Source organism: Acipenser ruthenus, chromosome 15, assembly GCF_902713425.1.
Source record: "Acipenser ruthenus chromosome 15, fAciRut3.2 maternal haplotype, whole genome shotgun sequence".
Lineage (NCBI taxonomy): Eukaryota > Metazoa > Chordata > Actinopteri > Acipenseriformes > Acipenseridae > Acipenser > Acipenser ruthenus.
Window position 1 is genome coordinate 31,138,409 of NC_081203.1, and position 27,929 is coordinate 31,166,337.

At 37.5% G+C, this 27,929-nt stretch overlaps 1 protein-coding gene across 4 annotated transcripts; it reads left to right on the plus strand.

Moving 5' to 3' along the window:
* Nucleotides 1–384: 384 nt before the first annotated feature.
* Nucleotides 385–27,419, plus strand: LOC117422515 (G patch domain-containing protein 2-like). 4 transcript variants are annotated; one of them, XM_058987884.1, is made up of 11 exons: nt 385–465; nt 2,210–2,869; nt 7,088–7,149; nt 8,524–8,700; nt 9,305–9,384; nt 9,850–9,917; nt 11,438–11,477; nt 12,146–12,231; nt 18,966–19,051; nt 22,579–25,211; nt 25,277–27,419. In XM_058987884.1, exons 2-10 carry the CDS (start codon nt 2,217–2,219, stop codon nt 22,752–22,754), a joined length of 1,428 nt encoding a protein of 475 aa, XP_058843867.1. In that variant the 5' UTR covers nt 385–465; nt 2,210–2,216; the 3' UTR covers nt 22,755–25,211; nt 25,277–27,419. The 4 variants fall into 4 exon arrangements, with proteins under 4 accessions (XP_058843867.1, XP_058843864.1, XP_058843866.1 ...); XM_058987881.1 differs by having other exon boundaries at nt 386–465; nt 9,302–9,384; XM_058987882.1 differs by having other exon boundaries at nt 436–507; nt 9,302–9,384.
* Nucleotides 27,420–27,929: the final 510 nt, after the last annotated feature.

The following is a 27,929-nucleotide window of genomic DNA, read 5'->3' on the forward strand; positions in this document are numbered from 1 at the left end:
AAACTACATATTGCATAATTCTGCAAACAGAATCAGTCAATGTGTGTTGCTTAAACTTAAGTTAGGAGTGCTTAAGAGAAATCCACGTTCAGATTAATGAAAAGCCTAAAGAGAAACCCATTCAAAATGTAATGTTCAATTTCTTTAGATGATTTAAAGCTCAGTTAATTTCTAAACCCAGCATTTTTTCTTTACTAAATAAACACTTTATTTTATATCAATATATCGACACGAGATTAATTGTAGTAGCCCTGTATCACTGAGAAAAATGTAGGATTCTCTTGGTAAATTTAAGCAATGCTCCTGACAAACAACATGAAACAAACCTACCTCAGTAGAACCGTGCAGGGCGGAAGTTATGTTCCCCCACCACTGAGGGGCGGAAGTTATGTTCCCCACCACTGAGGGGCGGAAGTACGTATCAAGTATTGAGCTGAGAAAACAAATAAGCAGGAACTGCGGCTGGTGAGTTTTGTAGCGACAACACACATCAAAAACATAGAATAAGTACGGAATACTGTTTTCTAAGACAATATGCACTATCTATAATGTTGTTAAAGTGTATGAAATATAGCCTCTGTCTGCGCTGTCCATGCTTTGTGAAAATGCTTGCTTGGGTTATGTAACATTGCGAGATCGCTGGTGGTAGCACTATAAACAATACTATAGTGTATGTCAACCGAGGTCAGAAAAAAAGCTAATGCAGGTATTATGAATTGCAGGTCAGGCAACCAATCTGAGATTAAACACAGATATATTATACGACGCGAGTAAATCGTTGGAAAGATTAGGGTGATCCGCTGAATCGATTGGTTTACATTTAAAAACAAGCAAAGCTGCAATGCAAATCGCTTTTTTTCTTCTTGTTATTATATCTGAGTATCTACAATATAACGTACAGTAATGCATCTGTGATGTTATTTACAAACAGGGAAGTAGCTGCAAGCGGACTTCGTTACAGAAGCAGTGTTTGTGCAGTCTTGATGTTGTCGACAGAATCAATTACATACCCTCCATACTCGCTGCGGTTTCACATGGAATGCACAAAGCACCAGTGTGAGGGATGTAAATGTGGCGACGTCACAGACAAGAGTCAGACAGTGTAACACAAAACATAAGGCTAAATGTCGGATTTGAAACGCACCCAGATTGATGCCCTTTATTTGTGTTACGGTGAAATTGGAATGCAGTCAATATTGACTCCGTTTTACGCTTAGAAAGCAGTTGTTCGTTTTTTTCTTCAATTCATTAACTCTGAAGCAGTTAAAATTACTGTAGCACAACCAGATTTTAAATATTAGCTGTATTTATTGCAGGTCATAACAATTAATTGTTTTCCCTCTATTGCTACCTGACCAAAACATGTTAAATGTGTGTATATATATATATATATATATATAAATGTGGGATGTAATGATATAAAAGCGAATCCAGGTATTGCAAAAAAACAATCGGATAACAATGCTTAATGTTCCTTGTTTATCATGAAGTATAAATTGTTTGTGCTACTAGAGCATAACATGTAACATAATAAATGCTGCATTATTTTCTACTTGACAGACACAAGGTTCCGAATGTTATGTATGCGTTTGCTTGCCATGATATTACTATTTAATTCAGACACAGAAACACCATCACAGGACAGGAATATGTATCTATTAATGAATTATTTTTTAATACATGCTGCCAGCTTGCTGATCACACTCGGGCAAAACATGTGAATACAAAATAGCAAAACGGGACGATTTAATAATTTTACTGTTTCTGACTGGGACAAAAAATTAAGGTTGTAATTTGTGACACCTGTTATAAGAAAGGCATGCACCATAATAACCGTTTGAAAAGCATCTCTTGTTTCTGTTTTGCAATTTATATATTTTTTAATAAATAAATAAATGTGCAAGTTATAATCTGTAAGAGCGTTGGGATAAAATAAGCTTTTATAAAAAAAAGAAGTCCCAGAGTTAGCCAATTATAAATAAAATAATAGCCTAAGGACTTTCTGACATTCTGGCTACTGAAAACATGTGTTAATAGAAAAAACAAAGGTCTGGAGGCTTAATCACACCTGGTTAAAACTTTTTAATTAATTTTTTATTTTTATATATATTTGTTTACTTTTACAATGCCTGCCTCCCAGCCCTAGTTCTCCCTATCTATTCTACTTATGATCCACGTGTTGATTTAGAAATCTGTTTCTTTAACACAGTTGAGAGATGGATGAGCTCGTGCACGACCTGGCCTCTGCACTGGAGCAGACTTCAGAACAAAACAAACTGGAGGAGCTGTGGGAGGAGATGGTGCTGAGTCCACTGCAGCAGAGGAGGCAGATCCGCAGGAGGCGGGGCAGGAAACGACGCTGTGACTCCTCCCACTCCCTGGAGCACGCCCGCTGCTTCAGCGAGGCCTCTGAGTCCAGTCTGGACGAAGCTGCCAAGGACTGTCGGGAGAACGCTGCCGCGGCCGCCAACTTCAGTGACTCGGACGACATGATCGTGGCCAAGAGGCGTCCCTCTTTCTCCTCCTCCCTCAAAAACAAGCAGCACTCCTGGCCCGAGTCGGACTCGTTCACCGAGAACACGCCGGGCCGACCCCTGAGAAGGAGGCGGAAGGTGAAACGGATGACCTCTGATGTTACAGTCAGCCTCCAGCAGAAATTAAAAGTGTCTGAGCTGGACACTGAAAGGAGCGGGAACCATAAATCTGCCAAAAAGCAGCGGCTCTCCAAGTTAAAGAAGAGCGTTCCCTGGACAACCGCCCATGAGTCCTTGAGTAATAGAGGCTTCATTAATGAGGAGGGGTGTAAGGAGAAAATTATGTTTGAAGCAGAAGAGCAGAAGGAAGCCTCTGATGAAAATATGTCAGAATGGTAATATACCTTCTTCTAACCTTGCTTTAAATATTTTACAAGGAAGCTCTGTAATTTATTGAAACCCACCTAGTTTATTTGAATAATTCCATTCCCCAGCTTTTAGTACTGTTGGGTCACAGATTCTATTTAGGTATCATTGTGATACACCCATGGATACTAATTACCACAGTTCTGCCATGCTGAATACTTTACAATGCATGCCTATGCTTTGCCATGCTTGCACTATGCATTATGCCACACTACTATCTCTTCCATTGGATGGGGTCATGCACAATGGGGTGAAGGTTTTCATTAAATAGTAGAATTGTTTAGCCAAGTTAGATTGAAGTAACCCTTTAACCCCAAATGGCTTTTTTTTCCTCACTTACAGTTTATCGTCTTATTTTTATATAAAACACATTTTCCGGCGTTGTAATGCGCCCAAGCCTACCCGTCTTGCATGTTTACATTTCAGATTCCAAGTAAACATGTAATAGTTACAATATAAAAGTCTGCAGGATGCTTCCAGTGCCTGTCCCCTTTGTGGGGAGGTCTCTTTGATGATCTTATTATCTGACGACCAGCTTAAAAAAAATAAAAAGTCTTCAGTAACCAACAATGTGGAGACGTAAAGCTGTACATCTTCCAGTTTAATTTGTGCTGACCTATCTGGCCCCGCAATGGCGTTTGTTTTCTTATTTTATGGAAAAATCAATACTCTTTCTGACAGAAAACAGCTCCAGAGAAGAAATAAATGGAAACAGCACAGCTTGCTGTCAATCATTTTTCACTTACAAAACACTCTGTTTAAACTGAGTTCAGCCAAAGTATTGAAGGCAGCGGAATCATTGGAAGTGATCTGTTTGAGGGGGGGGGAGAAAAAAGAAACTGCTTATCTGTAGTAAGAAAGTATAAACATCAGGGTAATCATATCGATGACATAACAGCAGCATTTTTTCAATAGATCGCTACAGTTATTTTTAATGCTTTTTAATCATTGAATGTAAGCGCTTAGATTCTTTCCATTAACTCCTGTCTATTATGCACCTAACCTATTAAACACCTCTGGCCTCAAGGTCAAGGCTATATGAGAACAGACCCCCCCCTATGGTAATTGAAGTGCATTCTAAGCAGATGGACTCTATATCCTTGTATAAGTTCTGCCTTTGCCTTATGGCAGGGCTCCCACCTGGCAGCCCCACTAAGACAGGGAGCAAGTTGTCATAAAAAAATAATAATTTCAAAGAGCGAGTCACTCTAATGTATCCTATCATATAATATCTGATAAGCCACTAGCCATTAGCAATCCTCATCATTCAAAACTCAATCAAGCATTATCCTTTCAATATGATAGCATTACTGGAGTTGATTTCACTTTTTTTCCATACTTTCTAATTTGGATCAGAGCAAGGAGGTTTGGGAAATGCAGAATGCCGAAGTTCATTTAATAAATCTCTGAGACTAATCCAGTTTGGAGAGCACTGGAGGGGGGTGGAATAACCTTTTAATCACACATCTGTAGTAAAGGGCTGGATTTAGGTTAGGCAGCCTGATTGAAAAGTGCACGCTTGCCATTATCAGCATGTCGTTCCGCAGTCGCCCATTCTTGCTGCTCTTTATTTTACTACTGGAATGAGAAGCTCAGTAAATCACAAAATAATTTTGCGGCTTCATAATCTTGCTGCTAAGCAAACATCAGGTCTCTCGGGTAGTGGATTATTTCCAGATGATTGTTGCTCATCTGGTGCTTGTGTCAATTTCACCGCTCCAGCTTGCGTTAAATAAATATAAACAGCTTGGGAGCAGTTCAATTAAAACAAAAAAAAAACGGAGAAATAGAATATTCACATATGGATTTTAATGTGTTTGGGCAGTGATTTCTGTATTCGCTGTCTACAGCGCCTTAGATTATTTATTGTCATGCACACAACAAGATCTGTAACAATAAATAATAATACAAGTAAGACATATACACAACCTCCAATTAGAATTGGGAAAGTGATCTAGTGTGATTCTTTGTACAAGTCAGATTCATCCAGATAGCACTGATTTAGTTATATCTAATTATTTACGTTTAGAAAATGACAAATGATAGGCAAACAAGCACCTTATAATATAGCCTAAATATTTGACCCTCATGACAGAAGTCTAAGGCTGAATTGCTCTCATTTCTTTTTTAGTCATCCTTTTTGCTGCACCCTTTTTTGAAATATGAAGCCCGGTGGTTTAATTACATCTTCTATTTGAGGGGGACCTGCTATGAATATTAAAATGGTGGTTTAATTACATGTAATGTTAATTGCAGATATCCAATTCCCTTCCTTCCAGTATGTTGTGTTTTTTTTTTTCCTCAGATGTATCATACTGACACCGTGTGACACCATATTTTTTTGTTTCATTGAAATAGTTTCTTGCTCTTAAATTACAGTATGTAGGAATATTTGCATATATATACAGTGTATATATACATATACAATATCTAGTGTGCGCTGTCCCAAGACTTACTTCACCCTCTGCTGTATGAGGGGTCATCTGAGACTTCACCAAGATAGAACCATGATCTTAACCCTCCAACCAGTGGGGGAAAAGGCATATTCACAGTCTAGTTAGTAATGGACATTTCAACTCAGAATCCATTGTAGCCAGTTTTAAAATGGATAAAGTGCAGGGGAGATAACAAATTGTGAGGAGGAAAAAAGCAAGACCAAGTGGATGCCTGTATCTGCTATGACATCTAGCAGCAACAGTGGTGGTAGTGCCTTATGCCAGGTTAAAAATGATTTGTTCACAGCTGAGCACTGCAGAGACACAGGCCATGTCCACTGAGGTGACTGAACAGCTGAGGGCTATGGGAGTCATACTGTGGTGGTTGCACAACTCCAGTCTAGCAGCGAATACCCTTGGGGGAATTCATGCTTCACCTCAACCTCTTTACATCTGCTTCTTAAAGGGATGGGAGTGGGAGTGGGAGTGGGAGTGGGAGGGGAGGGGGGGAGGGGGGGGGGGGGGGGTTCAAGTGGAACAGCATATGGCAGGAGGGTAGTGGGCAGGATCGCAGTCTGGGATGCACATCAGTCAGTTGGAAGTATGGGCAATATGACCAGTATCCTTGACCTCCAGTTTTATTGGGAAGAAGGTCAGTGTTGTTTACTGTGCAGATAAGGAAGCAGTAACTTGAATAAGAATAATAATTGAAAAAAAAAACCATCCATCTTTCATGATGGAATAAATGAGTAATCATTAAGGGTAAGCAATCCGTTTGCTTACCTCTTATTTACAATAGCAGTGTTATGACTGCTTCCCTGATCATTGTGATACATCTTTTTTTGTTGCCGCTAGGTTTATTGTTGGCATCAGAATAAATTTAGAACATTTTAACTGTTGCTTCCTGGTAACTTCTATGCTCCCAGACTCACTGACTTCAACTCTTGCAGTGGATCACTAGGTAACAAGGTTAGATATATAAAAATAATCTTTTAGTCCTTAATTTACACATATGTAGAGCTTTTGGTTTACCTGGTGTCTCATTTTGCATGGGACAAATACACAAGAACATTACCTGACTGACATTCGCTTGTAGCTTCCACACATTTTATTGAACTGATTGAACTGGTTCTTCATCTTTTGAGAAAAGGTTCTGAAGGAGGTAGAAGATAGCTTGGACTTTAGAACTGTTCAGCGGCTGTAGAGTTTTCATTCAGCAGGGCTGGGAGGCTGTGGTCAGTGGAATGGAACTGACAATATTGCTCCCACCCCCAGGGGCATTGGAATGCTACAGCTTTTAAAGCTCCTAGTGACCAGATGTTGGGACAGTTGTAAGCTGGAATGGTTATCAATGCAGTTTGGGGCTTTTAACCAATTTATTAAAGCAAACAGACGGAGTGAATGAAGTAAATCTGGTGTGTCCACATTAGAAATGGTGATACATGACTGCCTTGTTGATTCACTGAAATGTACTCAATATTTATTAGAATATAAGGAAGCATCTACTGATTTAAAAAAAAAATGCTAGTAACTAATTCTTTCTACATTGGAAATAAATAAATGTTGTTATCCTAGCTCTAATGCACTCATTTTTATATCATAAAATAGAACGTTCAGTCCAATTTCAGTGTGTTTTTTGTATGTGCTAAGCAGCTGAGAGTTGTGTGTTGTAGACTGCTTTATAGAATCGTCGATGAGCTGGTTGTATAAAGTCACATCGTTATACTTTTTTTTTTCTCTCTCTTTCTGCAGTGAAACAAGTAGTGTGTGTAGCAGTGACCCTGGACTCTTTACAAATGATGAGGGGAGACAAGGTAAATTGAAGTGCAAGGTAGATTGATGGGGATCAAGCAATTATTTGAATTGGATTTTTTTAAAAGTTACCCTCACAATAATAATAATAATAATAATAATAATAATAATAATAATATTAATACAAAAAATACAAGAATCATATCTTACATATGCTTCTTTATATGGAATGTGAGCTGTGATAATTGATGCTGATAATTTTTAATTAAATGTTGTTTTAAGAATTAGAGACTTGATTTGATTTCTCCCAAAATAATTTTGAGCTTGTTGCTGCTTGAAGAACAATCAGATGTAGGCAGCTCTTGTTATATGCTCCCTAATTCGAAACAGTATTAAATTAGCTATCTGGTGACACCATTGAAAATGCAAAATATGCAAATGAAATCATTTTAATAATTATGTTTAACAATATGAACCCTGGATGATTAATTCAATCTAAAAAATAATAAAAATCAGATTACAGTTTTTGTCAACGTACGGCCATCGCCCAACAACTCTTTGGTTCCTAGGTTTGAGCATGTCTGTTTTGTGCAATTAGTGCAAAATGCGTGTTGTTTGCCTTTCAACATACATAAACTGCAGCTACAATGAAATGGGGATCGCATTCAGATTGTGTTAATGAGAAGTGGTTAGGTTGCGTTAATGAGCGCTGAAAGCTTTGCTAATCACATTAGATCTGCCTGTTTGAAACAGGGCTCTGATTTAACAGTTGTCACTACACCTTGTGTGTGAGAGGCATGGCCCTGACAGCAAGGGTGAGTGACAGGTCTGGGACTAAACAGTCTACAGGGAATCAAGAGGGAGCATGTTCTTTTGGCTGCAATTAACTGTTTCATCGCCGGAGGTTCTGATAGCTGCAGTAGGCTTCTCAATGCTTCTGTTTAAGAATCTATTAAGACCGAACAGCCTTACTGAGTTCCTCTTCTTTCCAGTGGGGTCCTGTATTTGTGTACACCATTTTTACTGTTGGCTAGTCTGTTCTATGAAATTATTGGCCCTGTGTCACTCAGTGAGCAAGCCTTTGTTTCATACACAAGTGGTTGGTCTCTTCCTTAATTTAATAAAGATGGTACTGGTCAAGTGTTTGATGTTGTGGTTTCAATCTGCTAGCTTCTTTCTTTCAGTTATGTTGTTCAGTCTGAATATTATATTTGACAAGCTACACATTTTCATTTTCGGTGTGCTCTTGACTAAGGGTATGTTTGTTTTTTACTTGTTTTACAATGTTTATCTCATTGTTGTGCTCTAGCACATGTCATCTAAGGTTTGCTTAAATTTGTGCCTGCAGCCTGCATTATACTTTGTTAAATGATTACATACATTTGAAGCAAATTGGTTACTTCATAGATGTATCACTTGTTTCTAATTGATCCTAGGAGATGACGAGCAGAGTGATTGGTTCTTTGAGGGAGAGTGTGGCTCTGGAATTGGAGTCCCTAGCCTTCTTCCCAACTGGGAAACAGACTCCCAGACAGAGCTGGGACACCTGGATTCTGGATTGGAGAAGCTTTCATCCCCAACATTCCTCCAGCCCTCTCGACCTCCACAGAGAGGTGGGTTTATTTTTCATCCATTTAAGGAGACTAGTCATTCAGAAAATCAGGATGTACAGCACGTCACTGGCAAAGTGGTAATTTGATGATGGAAAGAGATCTTTGGGCCTGATTAATTAATATGCAAAAGCAGGCAGGGTAATAGGTCATTGGTGTGGACCAAAATGGCCTTAGCACAGAAAGAACAAACGAACAAAAAAAGAATGAAAGAAATGTTGCAGAACCTCAAGATCAGTTTAAAAGAGCAAACGTTTAAAGCTAATACTAGTTCAATAAAAAAAAATAAAAAACACACACTGTTGACTAATACTGTATTATCAGCAATATAATAGCTCATGCGGCTAAATTCGAGGGTGTACTTTTGAACAAATATAGGTGCATGCTGTGAACAAAAAAAAAAGCAGAAATGTGCTTGTGTTTGTGATAGTACTGTATAATTTATATTTATATTATATTTAATAGCATTTTAACGTTTACACCCTTAATAATAAAGTCAATTAAAGCATACTTAGCAGGTTTTATTTTAACTCTTTAGTGTCAAATTTTGACATCCCCTGATAATAACTTTTTTTCAAGTAAATGTACATTTCTGTGCAACCAGCAGGTTATCATGCACGCTTAAACCGCCTGCCAGGCGTGGCTGCTCGTTGTATCAGGAAGGGAAGAAGAAGGCTGCCTGGCAGGGTAAGGTGTTTCGCTTGTTCCTATATATATGGCAATGTATTTGTACCGGTATTTCACAATATTTTGAATAAATCTTTCGTTTAAAACTAGTAAGCAATAATAATAAATACATCCTCAAGTTAAATTCCTTATGTCACAAATACATGTTTGTAATATAAGTCATAATCCCAGTTTTCAGATTTCGTTGTGTAGGACAGCCACATGTTCTGCTTTGTTGGACCTACGTAAAAGCGTGTTATTATTGAATGTATTTTTTATTAGAAGTGATCAGCATGTTTTGTCGTGATATGCTCGATGCTTTGAAGCTAATCTTCATGTGCTAATCTTTACTGCTGCTACACAACATCATTGCTTGAATATAGTTTTTATTTTTTTTTATTTTTTTAAATACAATTAATATAAGATCCAGGTTCTGTGTTTATTTTGCTATTAACATGTATTGAACCGTTTTTTCTTACATTGCAGGACAGTGGTGTTGCAGCCTTGTCTGCGGAAAGAATAAACCACTTTTCACAAGACCCTTATCAAAAAGAGTAAGTTCCGGTTGGTTTGGTTTTCATTTTGTTTCATTGTAAAACTGTTGCATATACATTATTCACTTCAATTCTGTACTGTAATTCTCTTCTACTGTGACTTTTGACATTTGTACGACAAAGTCTTTTGCACCGAGAGCTGATTAAATGCTTTTTTTTTTTTTTTACATAGAACAATACTGTGCTACAGGTATTGATTAAAAGGCTTTCTACTCTTGTATCATTTGTTATTGCTATTATAGTAACGGATACTCGTGATCTAAGTATTCTGGTCACCCTTAAAAGCTCTGGATAGAAAGGAGTTTACAGTATCAGTCAAGATTGACCTCATCTTTTCAAATTTTAAGAGCAAGTCTTTCACACTGTGTTAATAAAAAAAAAAAAATCTTTTGCCATATCTAGTTCACTCTTTGACCTAACGTAATGGATTTAAAAAAAACAATGCATATATCTTTCATTTTGAAACCAATGCATATCATCTTTACCGTTTCCAAAGAGAAGCATACGAGACTGCATTCTTGAATGTTAAGAGAATGATTCATTAAGTCATATATTGTTCATGTGAGGGAGTCAGTGAGCATTATATTGCATTCTGTGTGTCTAAAAGATAATTTCTTGTTAAAAACAAGTATAAATAATAGGAAAACAATCTGAAAAGTCTATTACATGCTGATTATAGCATTAATCTTTATGTGTAAGAAATCCCCAGCTACTATTCCAAGTGTCTGCTTCATGGAAATGATGAATGTATTGAAGTGGTTAAATGGGAATCAGGTATCTGTAACAACTGTGATAATTTAAAACCAGGACCATTGTAGCAGAAACCTTTTTGGGCAAAATTGATGAAAGAAATTCTGCCACAGGTGTACTGCTTTATAGGCAACCCCTTTTAAGGACAAATTCATTCAGATACATGCTTTATTATTCCAGTTTTGCACTGATTGAGTTACATTCTTCTCTAATCAAGATCAAATGCCATACTTTCCTAATCAAGTAATACCCCCTGCCAATCAAGTGCATTGACTGTGGCGTTTGCATACAGTGATGTACTGTGCATTAGATGCAGCGCTGTGCAACAGCTTTATTGTTAACTATTGTCAAAAGTGTTCAACATTAATACAAATACGTGGTTGTTGTTTTTTGTCTTTATTCCCTTTTACCTTAAATTGGGTCACATATCTATTAACTGGTCAGAGTCTCCCTTTGCACAGAAGTGTGAGCCAATCCAGGTAATAGAATGGGCTTAACTAGACACACCTAAATTGTTACCTACCGTATTTATTACACTGTAGCTAACTGCAGTAAAACAGTACAACCTGGAATGCTATATATTTGTAATCATAATTCCATCCCTGGAATCCAAGACCCGTTTTACAATCTAACTGATATGAAATGCAAGTGTACATTACTATTGTACGTAAATCCACAAGGACTGTGTATAGATTGAACTAAACAAAACAAAACAAAAAAAACTACATTGGCTTTAGATTTGACAAGTTTTTCAACATTTATTCCAACAGTTTTTGGTTACCATCGATAGGAAAAAGAGACTGGCACCAGGTAAGACGCCTGTTTAGTGTCTGACACTGTTAAGCTACTGTACCATGGTCCTGTTACTCGTTATAAAGTACTGTGAACCTTAGCAGTCAAAGCTTTTTGCTTTTGTTGTGAAATTAAAATTAGTAATGCTGTTGTACAAAACGAGTTATCAACTCGAATCGTGTATTTTGGTATCTGTAACTATTACCTTACACATACAGCATCATCATAGCATCAGCACTGTGCCTTGCAAACGATGGCAGGCATGAATCAGTTGACATTAATCTTAACTGCACAAATGAGTATCCATATTGGATCATTGCTTCTTCTATTGTGAGAACATTGAAAAAAGGAGTGGCCTTGTACTCCATGACCTTGACCTGGAGGTCGAAGGTTTGCCACAATAACTTGATTGTCACTTAGTTTACCTGTGTGACGATGGTCTCCAGACTTACTGCTTTAGTGTGAGAGACACAGAGCATGAATGATGGACATATGGACAGATGGAATGTATGATTTCAATGTATCGTGACTCGCTTCATGATAATGCAGACAGCCACCTTAACAATGTCCACATACATCTAAACTGAGCCTTACTAGTTTGTGTACATATTATTTTTTGCATGCTACTGAATGAACTTGGTAATGTGGTTTATTATAAATACCCACTGTCTGTCTCTGTGTTTCAGTTTAACCCCTTGTCTTCCTTGTATCCAGTGGATGTGGTTACAGATGGCTGCCACCGGAGGTGCTCTTCCTCACTGTGTAAAAACAGGTAACCCCCTTCATCTTCGCTACGACAAGCAATTAACCAACACCATTTACCCTTTCAGTCAGTTAAAAGAGAGATGCTTGACACAAGAGCTTCATATAACTGGGAGGTTAAATAATGTTTCACAATCCATCAAAGGCTTTATGTTTTGAATGAGCAATATGTAGTATTTATTTAAATATCCTTAATATGTCCTTGTGAAGCAGTACCCAAAAATCATGTGTGGGGCTCATGGTTCTAATATACTGACATGTGCAAGACCCATCAGGAAACGCACACAAACCCATGCCTTTCTGTTTAATCTGAAAAACGACGCTGAAAGAGTGTGGTCTGAATGGTGAGAGTTAACTTATCTCTTTTGGTGCTTCAATTACACAATCATACTTTTATTTTAAATTGAAATTACCAATTAATATTGTTCATTATTACATGTTCAAATAATGGAATTACTTTTATCTGCACAGAGGTTACTTTCATATTGAATTACCGGTAGCCCTGGGGGTTGTGAAATGAATATAGGCATTGCACTATATATATATATATATATATATATATATATATATATATATATAAACAAATTGTTTCTGATTTGTAACCTGATGAAGACACGGACGTATCGAAATGCGTTGTTGTACACAATTATTAATCTATATCTATCTATCTATCTATCTATCTATCTATCTATCTATCTATCTATCTATCTATCTATCTAGTACTTTAATGAAATATGTAGCTTATGAAAATAGTAAAAAACAGCAGTACCGGCCACCCTAAACAATCTTTTTCATGTTTTGTTTATCAGCAACAGGAACTTCCTTTCTGTAGCTGTAATGGTGTGATTACTCCTCAGGTTAACAAATGTGATACTGAGACAACTGTAGTCAGATAGTGATGTAATTACCCTTTTATGAACAGCTCGGAACTGTTTATTTTAGAGTAAGGTAAAAATTATACATAAAGGGATTACTGTTTTATGCTGAAATTGATAGTGGAATAATATTGAAACTTAGCGCGCACACAATACATGCTGAAAGCATTTCTGCTTTAGAAAGAATTCAGGAACTGGTTAATTCAAAACTGCTCAAAAGTGCAGGCACACACAATGATATTACACTAAAGCATTTACCATTGGGATTATTTATACAGTTAAAAACACTCCCAATTCTTCCAATATTTCCATTTTTTTTTTTGTGCAGTCTGTTAAATAAATGTAAAATACGCCTAATTATTGTAGAAGCTACAAGGAGTTAATAAGAGAATAGATAGTATTGAGATGACTCTCCCTTGGGTTTTATGATTTTAATGAGCAAATTAAAATTAGTCTTCAATGTAATTTTGTATTTAAATTTATAGCTGAAGTCTCCAGGTAGTTTCCCTTGTATTTTCTATCACATGTCTAACACAGCAGTATTAATTTGCGTGAGGCCTACTTTTCCTTATAATGTAGTTATTGTTGGTATTTAAATGTAAATGATCGTGCAGTTTAGCTTGCTAAATTGCAAGAGCGCTCCTGTCCTATACAGGCCGGTTGCAAGGTATATGATTTTACCAAACATTAGAAGGGAGAGGCAATCCATCTTCAGCACAATTTCCATACATTGTCTCCTGGTCTCCCCCTTAGTGGAGTGTAGAGGTGCTAAGCCTGCCTGAGGATGTTATATCATATAACCAGCAACGACAAAGGATCTGTGGATGTATCTGTCTCTTCACGTAGCCTGCTATTCTGTTGCTGTCCACGGTGCTGATTTTGACGTTTTGAATTATTATTCATATTAATATCGGCTGAACATATGCCTACTGATAACTAGGGGCCTGGAAAATTCACTGTATTTTTTTAAAGACGAATGACAGTAAAAAACACAACACATTTGACGTGTCACGAAACCGTCATTTTATTTAAAAAAATTTTTTTTATAAAAAATCATCGGAAAACACATGTTCTGTTTACCGTACATGATATATTTTACTGATGTAAGTTGCCTAAAATGTGTTATCAGTGATAGTTCATCAAGAACATCACCCAAAAATCAAGGCTGAAACATTGTAACATTTAGCCTAGCTACCGAGTCACCGCTTTAAAATATACATTGTAACATTGGAACTCGAGTCGCTACTGAAACAGTCTTTAAATGTAACAGACGTCTACTGGAAACAAGTTGTTTAAAATGGTCTGTGTTGGCTGCATCCTTTTAAAAATGGACCTTTTTTTTTCTCTACCTGAAAGGTTTTTGTTTTTTTTTTCCAGATGAAGTTTAAAGCATTCTGAATGCTAATTTATATCTGTTAACAGGTTCTTAAGACCTTGCTATGCTTCCATTTAACAGGGAGGCATTGGGGAATATTCTTAATTCCTTTATAAAGAACTGAGCGCTCTTTTTTAAAATTCTTCAAAAAGTAAAAGTCGTACTCCCAAATGAATGGGATGGTTTCCACAGTCTGTCTGTCTGAAGTGTCCCATTGGAAATACCAAGAGAATTAATCTCCTAAAGCTTAGGTATGCACAATATATCCATATGTGGTTGTAGTCTGTCTGCTTCTTACTTGCAATGGATATTGAAACCTTGATCTCTGAACATGCTGAACTGATTCGGTAGTGAAGATTGAATGAAGATGTTCCAATAGTGCATCACTCTGGTATAATTGTAGAATATTCTCAAGTTCTACCAAATAATGCCACTAGCATTGAAAAACAAAAAGTGTCTTGTTCATTAAAATGTTTAGACTTCCTCCATAGACGACAAGGTCTCATAATTTGATCTCATAATTGAAGAAAGCTAAAGGGCAACAGTTGATGCGGATAATAGACCTTCAGAAAAAGATGGTGTGGTAACTTGTTTGTCTACCTTTAAAAAAAGGCATTCATCACAATATCTTACACAATACGTGTATCACAATATCTTAAAGAGAGCGGGGTTCTGGAAAATATAGCGTTAGACGTTTTGCTACAACTGTTTAAATAACATACCTGTACATTTTTCTTTTCGTTGTTAACATCCTGACAACTCTTTACACTTCTAACTTTAAAGTCTGTTTCAATGCTTTTTTCAAAATGGCCACTGTAGTGCACTGTGGTTTGAGATCTGTCCTCTAAATCAATGCAGGAATTAAAAAACAACGAAACATAACAAGTGCTCTGGCTTTTCTGTTCTTACACTATCAGTGCACTAGGCGGACATTTTGAAAAGAGCTTTGAAACAGACTTTAGAGTTCTAAGTAAAAAGTTGTCTGGGTGTTAACAATGAAAAGAAAGATTACAGGTACGTTATTTAAACAGTTGCAGCGACACGTGGGGACGTGTAACACTGTTACTCTTTAATACACCAGCAGTAAACAAAGCAGTGAAGTGTACGGATATGGAGACTGGGTTCACTGTGGAATATGGTGGGATGGTTCAGCAGCTGCTAAATGCCCCTCCCGTTATCTACCTTGTTTCATACACTCAGGTTTGGTATTAGCTTATTAATGTCTGAATGACATTTGTGCAGTAAGATAAATCATAGTCTTGCACCACTCCTTTCTCAGCTTCACTTTAATTGTGAGATCTATGTGTCAGCAGTTAATATATTGGTGTGAGTGGCCTATTGACTATTGATTTGCAAGCATTGACTGAACTCTCCAGGGACCCTAATCCTTTCTGATTCATTTGAATACCTCTATTCATCTTGAAATCCCTTTTAAAACTAGAAGCTATGTGTACCTAATGAAAATAGATTGAGATTTCGTATTGCCTACATTTGTCTCTTTTTTATTTATTATTTTGAATTGATTTATCTGTTTTCGGGTTTGGACGGCAGAATTATGTATGACCCTGGAGTCAGAGCAGCTTTTTTCTTTTTAAACCTCGTGGGACTTGGTATAAAACTCTATCAGGCTATCATTAAACCCAGGGACAGATGTGCCCCTTTGTGCACTGTAAACTTTTTCTTATGCAAAGTTAGTATCTCTCTAAAGCAATTCCAGACTTGTAAAATATGAAACGTCTTGTTTGCTTTGGTGATAATTTGGCACATGTTTACTCTGCAGAATGCAGGTGATTCCTCTTTGCATCTACAGTACTTGGCGAACCTGATATTATTTTCTGCATAACAAACTGAACTTTATTATAAAATAAGGCTGGAAAACTCAAACAAATTGTATGTACTTTCTGAAAGTGGCTGCTGGTGATTGGCAGTGGGTTTTGCTGTACAGTATATTGCCCAAAAACAGTAAAGGATCTATGTATTAGATAGATAGATAGATAGATATGTACCGTATAACGGGAAATTTTGGCAGGGAATTTAGTTTAGCCAATAATTCTTCCACCAATCAGAGTGTGGCACACAGTCAGTGATCCCAGCCTCTGACAAATTGGTATGCAGCAAAGGTTAAAGAAGCACTGGGCAAGGGAAAGAATGTGTCGAATGTCAAAGTGAATATGAGAATGGCAGTGTGAGGAAGCCAATTTGCTTGAAAAAATGAAAAGCAGACCGGACATTTACATCAATGGATTTAGAAAATCTGGAATTGATGATGCGATCAGGATCTGCTACTGTGGTCCCTGTACGACTGCTCTTTTTTATGTTAAGCAGGTTTGTGTTATTTTTTTTTTAGAAAGGGTTAATTAAGTACTTTAACAGCCAAAATAGTTTATTCCAGACTTGTTAGAAAGTCTGTAACAAAAGCAAATTTGCTTTGGATTGTTATTGTCGATTCGGTGTAGATACTACTATTAAGACACCCACCATGCAGGTATCACAACGTCCCTAAACAATATGTTAAAATAAATGAGTTCTGCACCATATAAAAATGAGTTGATTTTGCCAGTGCTTGCTAGTCTATTAATTAGTTTGAACTTTAAAGCATTTTTATTTCAGCTTTATTGTTGAAGTTTTCACACGTGGCAATACTGTCCTACAATTACTAAATGATATTGTGCTCATTCCACTGTGTTATGTTAGTGAACCAGAGCTACGTTTTAAAACTGAGTTAGCAAATGCCTATCATTAAAGTGTACTGCAGCTACTAATCCTTTCCAATTATTGGTATCTTAAAATTAAGGACTATATAACGATAAATATTGTAACTTATTTTTAGATGGCCTTCTTTGTTGTTCTCAAAGTTGCTGCAGTGACATTGTAGATGCTATGAGTTACTGTAAATGAGATACTGTTTTGGAAGACAGATTTCAAAGTATTTGAATGTTTTTGAAATTAAAAGTATAAATAGAAAACTGGCATTGTTCTTTGTGAACGTGCAAAGTGAAAAACGACAATTCAAAAAACGTCAAAATCTACCAAGGTAGCAAATCCGGCAGATTTAATACCAGCCAGAATTAAAAACACTAAAGAATATTACTCAACCAAATAGCATGCAGAGTTTAAGTGCTGGTAAATTAAAATGTGTTTGATCTCTATATGTGGTTGTATAATCTAAAAGAACCTTCATAAAGAAAAGAGCATGAATAAATGGGCACTGGAAACAGTTAGCCCCTCCACCCTGTATATTCTTCTGGACTGCACTGGCTGCTGTAGGAGCCCATTGGGATTCACCATGCAAAGTGGTAGAGAGATCCATTACTGTGTGCTATAAAAATAGACAGACAGATGGATGAAAGCATGACAAAAAAGACACGTGGGCATTACTTTTAATCCTGTAGGCATGCTTTGTGAAATAATGCAGTGTTTAAATGGCAATCGATTTTGGAATTAAAAAGTTAGTTTGTTAAGATTTACTGTTGGGAGTTCAGTGTCTCAGCTCTTTATCAGCCGTGCAAATGGCTGGTTATACGCTGTCCAACAGAGGTCCGATTGAAGGATCGATAGCTGCATGATTTACTAACTGGAGTACAGGTAATCAATAAGGATAAAAGTAAATGAAATATGCATTACTGGGATTTTATTATAGAGAGGGAGAACAGGGAGAGAATAACGCTCAAGCCATTAATTTTTATAACTATTGATTATACAACATAGAGACGGTGCCCCCCCCGCCACCCCCCCCAACACACACACACACGCCTCCTCCCCCACTCTGATTTACAGGGTTTGAGAAAACACAGTGTGTTAAAATCACAGTAACAGAATCTTCGAGTCAAAAAATTAACCACTTAAGGTTTTTGTAGCAAACTTAATTTTTTTTTTTTCTTCAATCTCAGTGTATTTTTTCTCATCTTGGACCCTTAAACGGTGTCATAGTGCCAATCACTCTTCATTACTTTAAGCATTTTAATAAATAACAAAAACATACCATTGCTGTCATTGTTGTGTGAACCCCTCCTCCCCCATACTCTTTATATGTGTTGCCACCCCATTGCAGAGCTGCCTAGGCCAAGCTGATGACAAGCAGTAGAACAGCTCTGGAGTTTACATGTGCAGTTCATTTTGCATCAGTGTTGTGTATTCTCTGCTGGGAAGTCAATTCCTCCGTTTCCAGTGCAGCAGCGAACAGCAAGGAAGTTTACAATATAGTAATCAAGGCTGTGAGACACTTTCCCACAGCTACAACGCGTGACCTCCGGGTGAAAGGAAAAGGGCATTTGTACACCTGAACTTGTGACAGAGACACGCAATCTTCACACCTCTGGGTGATATTTCAGTTAATATAAAAAGTCGCTGGTTTACGCTAATCCGTCTTATGTGTTTTAGTGGTTTAGGATTACCTGCTGTAATGCTGCCATATCCAGATACATTTCACTCCTACATTTGTAAACAGGTATTGGCCAGTAAACCTCTTGTATTTTTTTTTTCTTCTTTTTAAAGACAGACAAGCGTGCATCTGGGATTGCTGTGCACCGGCGACATAAAAAGAAGAAGAAAAACGACCGCAGCTCCTAGTTCTGCAGCAGGTAATTTATTGTTGTTGTTATGCGCGGTACAAATCTGTAATTGTATTCACATAACCACAAAATAGCTGTACATAGAAATGGAGTTTTGATCTCAAACATTGTACGATGTATGTGTTTTTTCATTTTAATACAATAATACAAATATATTCACCAGGAAAAATATTAAGACTCAACAGATCAAAACATTTATGTGAGCTAAAAGGTATACTAAAATACTATAAAGGGTGAAGAAAAAAAAATGAGTTTCATTGAAGACCTATCTTAACTGTGATATCTATTTCGGACAACACTGCTGTTGATTTTCATTTGGCTGATGGTGCCTCTCGTCATGTTTGCTGGATTGAAATCTGAATTGCTTTGTCCACCTCATTGCTAAGAGTCTCCCTCTCTTTGCTGTCTCTCCAGTGGTGTTTGCCATTTAAATAACAAATGCTTGCAGTTACCTGATTTAGTGCGGGGTGCTGGCCTCTGATGTATATTAATACCACAGCGCAGTACAGTGTACGGGGGTGCATCATTCATTTGGATAAAAGAGGTGGAATTTAAAAACAGCCTATGTTTTACTGGGATACAGATCACATTAATTTATTGTACTGAGTGATGGAATGGTCCATAACTCTGTCCTTCACCTCTGTGTGCCTCTTCGGTTCTAATAAAACTAGAAAACAGAGCCAGCTGTGCTCCTTTAAAACAGAGGTTCTTAGTGTGAAATCTCAACGTTTAAGAATGATTTCAGTATAATTTCAGGATGAGCTGGAGTCAGTGGGTCTTGGCTGTACCCTCCATGGTGGTGCTACCTGAAATGGGAGTGCTTTAGGGTGGTACTGTACTGCTGGGTTGTGGTTGAATTATAATTGCGCTGGTATTTAGTTAAAATTGTTTATTACAATTCTTACTTGTTTTCAATAGGACTATAGTATACAGTGATTAACATGATCCCCTGTAATACAGTCAAATGCAACACATTCAATATTACAACTAACTATAAATAAATAAAAAAAGAATTAAAAAAGCAGTCAAGATTTGGATGTAAATGTTGAGTATTCCAGACAGTATCTGATTTGTTTTGTGATTTGATGAAGGGAACAGGGGATTGTCAGTCTCCTGCCTGCAGCTGAATAACCACTGCTGTGGACTTGATGCTGAAGCTGTATAACATCACACTGCTGTAAAGCTCTTAATAAAAAGTGAACATCTCTTACCCTTTCTCTATATGGACAGTGTTTGAGGCAGACAGGTAGCATCCCCTGAAGACTGCGGTGTGTTACATTGGAACGGAACACAGCTGTTGTTATGTCTCTTCTTTTTACCCCATTTGCACTTGCCAGCCAAAGCTGAAACATTGGAATTAAAGTGTGCTGTGAAGAAGTTATCAGTTACTCTGCCTGTTTATATTAGCAGTCTCCGCAGCTGCATGGGATTACATTGGCCACACAGCATGCTCGTAGCTGACATTTCTTTTTTTATTAACCCCACAAGTAGCCAGTCTGTTGTGGATAGTTTCCTAGTTACTACATAGTAGAAAGATTTTTAATTGCTTTCATTTAAAAACCCACACAGCATCCTGGCAGAAAATATTTAACACCGACACAAATACATATTTTGCTATGCTTGTTGTAGAGTCCCGTGGCCCACAATATCATGCATCTCTGTGGGTTTAATTCCTTCAAACGTTTTAAAATAAAATATAATAAATAATTAGAGTAAGGCTGTGCAACTGCAAATCCATTACGTCTGGTAGAGAAACAAATAGCAAAAGTATCGTGGCTACTTTTATAGTTGCAAATGCATTCATTCTTTCAAAATAGTAAAAAACAGTTCATGTGTACAAAGGGAAAGGGATTAAATAATTCACAGCGGCACTCTTTGTATTATTAACACCTTTTTTTATTTGGGGAATTAACTTCCTATAAAAGAAACACCCACTTCTGCGTGTTGCTGGACCATTTTTGAAATGCTTTACCTGTGTGCTCCAGTGGCCAGGTCGGTGACAGATCACCTGTGTCTGGGCCTCTTGGTTATTCCCCGGTGGGCCGGCCCACTCTCATTATCCTAGACGCCAGCGTGAGGGCCACATGGCAGCACAAGACGAATAACGGCACATTTCAGCAATCCGTTCTGCTGACAGAACTGCAGCCCACCGCACAATTCCACCTGCTCACTTTCCTTCCGATTGTCCTTCAAATCCACGGCTTCCGGGAGTCAAACTCTGGAAAGTTTTTAGAAAAGGGGTGGGGAAACATAACCAGCAGTGCATCAATAAAGATAGCATAGACTGTATGTGATTTTACACATTCACTCATCTGCATTTGAAGTGTTTTGAAGTGTTTAGCTCATCCCACCTCTATGTGGCTGGTCTGGTCGTCATACTGCAGCTGTATGTTCACCTGCCTGGAGGTTACTGTACATGGCCAGACTGCTTTACATGGTCCATCATTTAGAGTAACAGCTACTCTGACTTGGCCTTTCTGGAGATTAATTCTATACAAATAAAGGCATTAACTGGTTAAATCCTAGTGGAGACGATGGCAGTTTCTTTGAAGCTAGTGCTTAAAACAGGTCTAGTAATTTATTTCCAAATAACTTTTAATAGTTTAAAACGTAGTTGTTTAGCAACCTAAATCATTTTTAACATGTGCTCCAAAAATCACATGTACACAATTTTGGTTGAGCCCTGATTATAGACCAGCTAGTATCCAGTTATTGAGCTGGTTTCCAAACAACCAGGATGAAAACCAGCAGTCCCAGAAGAAATATGAATCAATTATAATTCTCCCTCCTGGATCTGTTCATAAGGTAACTCATCTGGAAAGAAGAATGCGTAACCATAATGGAGATGCCAAAGGGACCCACAAATGATTGCTGTGTGTGTTATCCTCCAAGAAAGCACAGAGCCTTATAATCGTATTTATTCTGCTACCTTGTGTACTTGATGCAATGCATACTTCATGTTGATATGTATGAGTAACCTTCACAAACTCAAATAGTTAATACAAAAATCAAGGGGTGGGCAATAAATTATTCCATTACTGTTACCAACAGCAAGATGGAAAATATGTATCTTAAAGGGTACATCAGCACTACTTGAAAGAGAAAACATAAACTATCCCACCTTGCTGCTCCAAATTTATTTGGCCATTGTATAATAATCTGTATACGCCCAAACAGCTCCATAATGCCACACTGCAATGTCCAAAATCACTGTTCTCGAGCAAATTAATACAGATTTTTCTTGTTCTGAGGGATACCAGTTATATTATAAATCTTTTCAGATACTGTGTAGTCATAGTGGTCCACTCTCTCATAGTACTGACAATGTGTTTAAGGTTAATGTACAAGTAACTGAAAACTAACTTGCAGCACCCCTTTAAATTCACTCCGCTATGTAAATCTAGCATATACAATGTCTGTCTAACTGCAGATTAGATAAATCCAACACATGGAAGTCGATACCAGTTTTTGAAATATACTGTCAGACTGTTCTTCTGTATATAATTGTCATCTGTATTATTCTTCTTTTTATGAAGCTTGTATTCCCTTCCATGAGGAGAGTTTGGGAAAAGCTGCAGAGGGTGCTGGACACCATCGTAGTCCTTTAAGCCTGGAGTCCACCAGAGGGGGAGGACCTTCAATGTCTGAGAAGCCGGATTTTATCAAGCCAGCCAGTTTCTTCAAATCACGGCGGGAGCAGGAGCACGACTGAAACGTGTTTCTCCTTACCAGCCTGGTTAACCTTTTCTAGGTCACAATCAAAGGCATACTGTAGGTGCTGTACATATAACTTCCACAGGACCTAAAGAGAGAGGAAACACGTTTTGTCTTTTAAATTACCGGAGGGCATTAAACCTATAAATGCACCCCAGTTCAATCAGCACAGCTAATATTGTTCTTTACATATGTTTAGCAGTGGTGGATAGCGACCTCCTGTCAAAATAGCACTGTGTAAATGGCACAGTGTAAATAGCAGGATGGCGAGGTTCCTAAGACTACCATTTTAATAAAAATGAGATGTTTTTAAAATGTTTTAGTGTTTTTGCTAGTGCAACTCTTACACTCCAGATATGAGTGTAGGGTGCATTTGGAAATGCACAATGAATTAGTGCTTTGTGGTTTTCTCTCCTTTGGGGGTCTTATTCTATATTTCAGGTTCAAACATAAAAGAAAATAAGTGGAAATACTAAATATGTTATGCATGTGTCCAAGTTCTCCTGTATAGTCGGACCACCTGTCTATAGTGACTACTAATTTCCATGTTATGTATTTCATGTGTTAAAATCAGCAGGACTTAAAGACTGCTTTGTGCAACCCATGAGTGGTGGCTAAAGGCAGGTTTGACTGCAACAGATATTTTAACCGTGGTTTGCACAGTATAGCAAATTGAATGGTTTTGTTTGTGTGGCCAGGCCATGTCAAAATTTCCAGTATCCTCTTGCAGTATATTCAAGTTTATAAATTATGTAAATAGTACAACAGTATCAAGATACAGTACAATACTGTATCATTCTTTGCATTGGATGAACTCTGCTTACTTTTCCATGGGGGATATAATCTACTGTATCCACGACTCCCTCTACGTAGAATTGGGGTCTAGTGTTCAGTCTGTTTAAATACAGCATCTGCTGCCAAAAGCAGGCTTCCTGAGTCATTTATGAAAACACTATATCAAAAAAACATTGCTGACATTTGCTAGACTATGCTGTAGAGCGCCACCTCTAAGAGAGGAGTCATGGAAACGCATTCTCAGTAAGTCACAGGTTGAGTGAGCCGAGCAGGTCTCTGTTCCCAAAAGGTGTGCTTGAGCTGGCCAGTGGTGGTAGAACAAGTAGGAATCATGGGCTTCCCAAAGGCAATTAGCAGTCACATTGGTGATGCCTTTATTGCAATAACATCACCTGCATATTCAGGGAAAGGATTTCCAGTCAACGGAATGGAATCGCAGTGTGTAGGAAGTTTGGAAGTGTCTCATGGTTGCAGTCAGTTGCCTGCCCTGTTATAGTTAAGAAATCCAAAGGCCTGATAAAACTCATATTTCATTCCCTGTAAGGATTACCTGTCAGCGGAAAAAGAGATGTATTGATCTGTTTTCCTTTTTAAAGCAGCAATCACCTGACAACGGCACCTAGAAAAGCATGACTGAGTGATGCCCACAGCGTAACCCACTGTGGAGGTGCTTCAAATGACCCGGAGACAAAGAAAGATAATGCAGCTATAAACTCAACGTGAACTTGGGAAATACACAAGACTGTTTCATACTCTGACAGTGTCTCAGACCAGGTCTCTGGCTGTGTCTCAGACCTGGTCTCTGGCTGTGTCTCAGACCAGGTCCCTGGCTGTGTCTCAGACCAGGTCCCTGGCTGTGTCTCAGACCAGGTCCCTGGCTGTGTCTCAGACCAGGTCTCTGGCAGTGTCTCAGACCAGGTCTCTGGCTGTGTCTCAGACCAGGTCTCTGGCTGTGTCTCAGACCAGGTCTCTGGCTGTGTCTCAGACCAGGTCTCTGGCTGTGTCTAAGACCTGGTCTCTGTCTGTGTCTCAGACCAGGTCTCTGGCTGTGTCTCAGACCTGGTCTCTGGCAGTGTCTCAGACCAGGTCAGCTACTGTATCCGCCATGGGACATCTGAAATTTCAAAGCCCAAGTTAAAAAAATATATATATATTTTTTCATTTTTGCATTAAACGTTGATTAGAAATCGATGCCAAAATGATTATTTTGACATTCAAAATGGATGCAAAGAAAAGCTAATATACAAACTTGTTTTACTGAACGTTTAATGAATGTATTATAATGTAAACTTGGGTTTACTGAAGGATGCACTTGTTTTTGTAAGTAACTGCTTCTTGCTAAGTAATCCAGATTTATATTTGGGGCAGGAAGTTCTTTTTCTGAGACCATCCCTCCAAACACAATTGTACTACTGGTCATGTTTTTGCTTGTTGAAAACAAAGTTTGCTTCTACTCAACTGACATTGAGTTGTTGGTGCTGCGTCATATTCCTCTTTTATACTGGACTTGATCTTTTTTTTCATACAAGGGAATATGTTCCTTCAGCAAGTAGGTTTAACTGTTGTACACTTGTTGAGTAATTAGCCTTACAGATTACAGTACTATCAGAATTTATTTTTTCCATGGACACAAAATGATGGAAGAGTAGAGGATAAACAAGTGAAGGCTCTCTTGAACTCCATTGCAATAAAATACTAACGTTGTTGCAACTTATTTGAATACAGTGACATTGTGACCCTTTTACCAAGCTGAATATTAGCCTTTGATCAAAATATAACAATTCGTTACCATTTTCACCAAAAATTACAAATACAACTTGTGAATGTAAGGTTGTTTCTTTGGAAACTGCCACAAGGTAGTTCTACAGAACACATACTTGTTTTATATATTTTTTTTAAATGTAAATGTTTATTTTAAATTTAGTTGAACCGGTATTAAGCTGTTATTCAGTGTAGTTGAAATGGAATAACTTTTAGGAACACGGCAAGTGTTTCATTTCTGACTCTGTAATAAGCTAGTTCGAGAAGACTAGCATTTTGTATAATGTAATGTACAGCACAGTAAGCTATTCTAGTATTGTAGCATTCTTTCCAGCTCTGGAGGGATGACTCATACTAAAATAGGGGACGCTTTACAGTATTATACAGCAATTCGTGGTGGTCTTATTGCACTCAATATTCCTAACCCCTCCAAAAGTTACACTCCCATCATTACACCTGACTCTAAGGCATTCCCGTGCTTGGGTAATGGATCCTTTATAATTAAACTGAAGTCCAAGGTATTCCGGTTGGTACTGCTAAAATCACAGGGGCATTACGCCACACACATTTCCAATTAGGCTGTCCAGGGTGGCTAATATTACTGCTTGGTATTCCTTCTATAATGGAGGAGGGTCCTTAGGCAGCTAACCCTTGCAGTGAATAATTAGCACAACCATATCTTGTTATCTTAATAATTTTAGCTATGAAAGCATGCTTAATTGCTATGTTGCTATAAACTTATTACTTGAAGAATGTTCCCTGCCTTGAAAGCTTACTGTATGTATTAGTCAGTGTTAAATGTATTACAGTATTAACACTGATATAAAACATCTGTTCATGTTTTAATTCCCATCTTTAATGCTATGAATCCAGTAACTTACAGACTTAATAATTTTGTAGCAATGTAAATTATCTTGTAACCTCTAATAGGGGCCCACAATGAGAGGCAAAAGAACGTTTTAAATCAGGCATCTGAAATACTGTAAAAAACAAAAAAAAAAAAGAAGTACAGCAGTAGCAAAAGGCAATGACGTGTAAATTATTGAGTAATAGTTTAAAACTGGAACTTTAAAGATGATTCAAAAGGGTTATTTCATGCAGCATTAGTGTGCAAATGCTTAATGAATAGCACCCTAATTGTTTTGCTTGTGGGAACTATATACTGTACAGTAAGTCCCAATTAAACATGCTCCTGTATGTATCTTCAGATCCTCTTTAGAAAACTGTATTGTTCAGTCAAGTGTTTGTTAATGTTGCACATGTATTCACATGTAACCGTACAGAAATGTCCCAGGTGCAGCAGGCTATAGTGCCTGCTCATGTTCTAGAGTGTAACTGGATTCGCCCAGACTCCTGGTTGTCTACAGCTCATGGCATGATTACTGTGTTGAACCAATTTCTAAAAGCTAAATATTTAAATGTATGCTATAAATTCGATTGGAGATTTTCATATTTTAACGTGGATTATTGTAACCCCCCTAGTTTTTAGAATTTACATTTTTACACCAGTAAAACTTTGACTTGACAGTTATGGTTTCTGATGAGTCATTTACTTAAATATGTTATTTTTGTAAATATAAACTAAGATACAAACGTCCAGTAACTAATAAGTAAGATGTTTTACAAAATGATGATTTTAATATTATTTTAAATGAGGTATTTTAGGTTATTTAGGCTGTGACCTAAAAAAATACCAGTGGATAATGTAATAATTTTAAGCTCCTAAATTTGTAAGGTGGTTATGCTGAGTTTAGTACCAAATCGTTTGATAGATGGTTGAAGTCTGACTTCAGTCCATCGTAGATTGAAGATGTTATGCAAAATGGATTTCTGTAAAACGCTGAGATAAGCACACTAAAAGGCACCTTGACTTCTTGAACTATAGCCTTAGAATGGTAACATGTTTGAGGAACACTAACATTGCAGGTATTTAAAAAAAAAAAAATTATCTACTTTGTACAAAAACAGGAAATATGTGTGCTGTTTCTTCCTAGTCTGGATGTTTTGTACCTTTTCCATACATTGTATAGATCCTTAAATATAAATGGAAGTAGTTTATAAAACAAACATGTATTCTGCCAATAAACACCCTGAAGTATTCATCTGAGCTTTTTGTGTTTCTTTCATTTTTTTAATGTGGTTTGATCTTCATATTCAAACTTCTTTTGGATTGCCCATTGTACATTTATTAGACGTCAGCGCATCCACTTTTCTTTGGCTTGCACACATGCTGATATAGTGAAACTATTTTTTTTAGCTGATCAAAGGAAGTACCTTGACTTCATCATGAAGGTGTGCTCTGGGCAGTATTAACAGCAGCCTAGAACCCTAACCCTAACCCTAACCCTAACCCTAACCCTAACCCTAACCCTAACCCTAACCCTAACCCTAACCCTAACCCTAACCCTAACCCTAACCCTAACCCTAACCCTAACCCTAACCCTAACCCTAACCCTAACCCTAACCCTAACCCTAACCCTAACCCTAACCCTAACCCTAACCCTAACCCTAACCCTAACCCTAACCCTAACCCTAACCCTAACATTTTGAGCAACGATCAATTAAAGTAACTGTTCGTTTGAAAATTGTTTTGAGCATGTTCGTGGGAACAAAATAC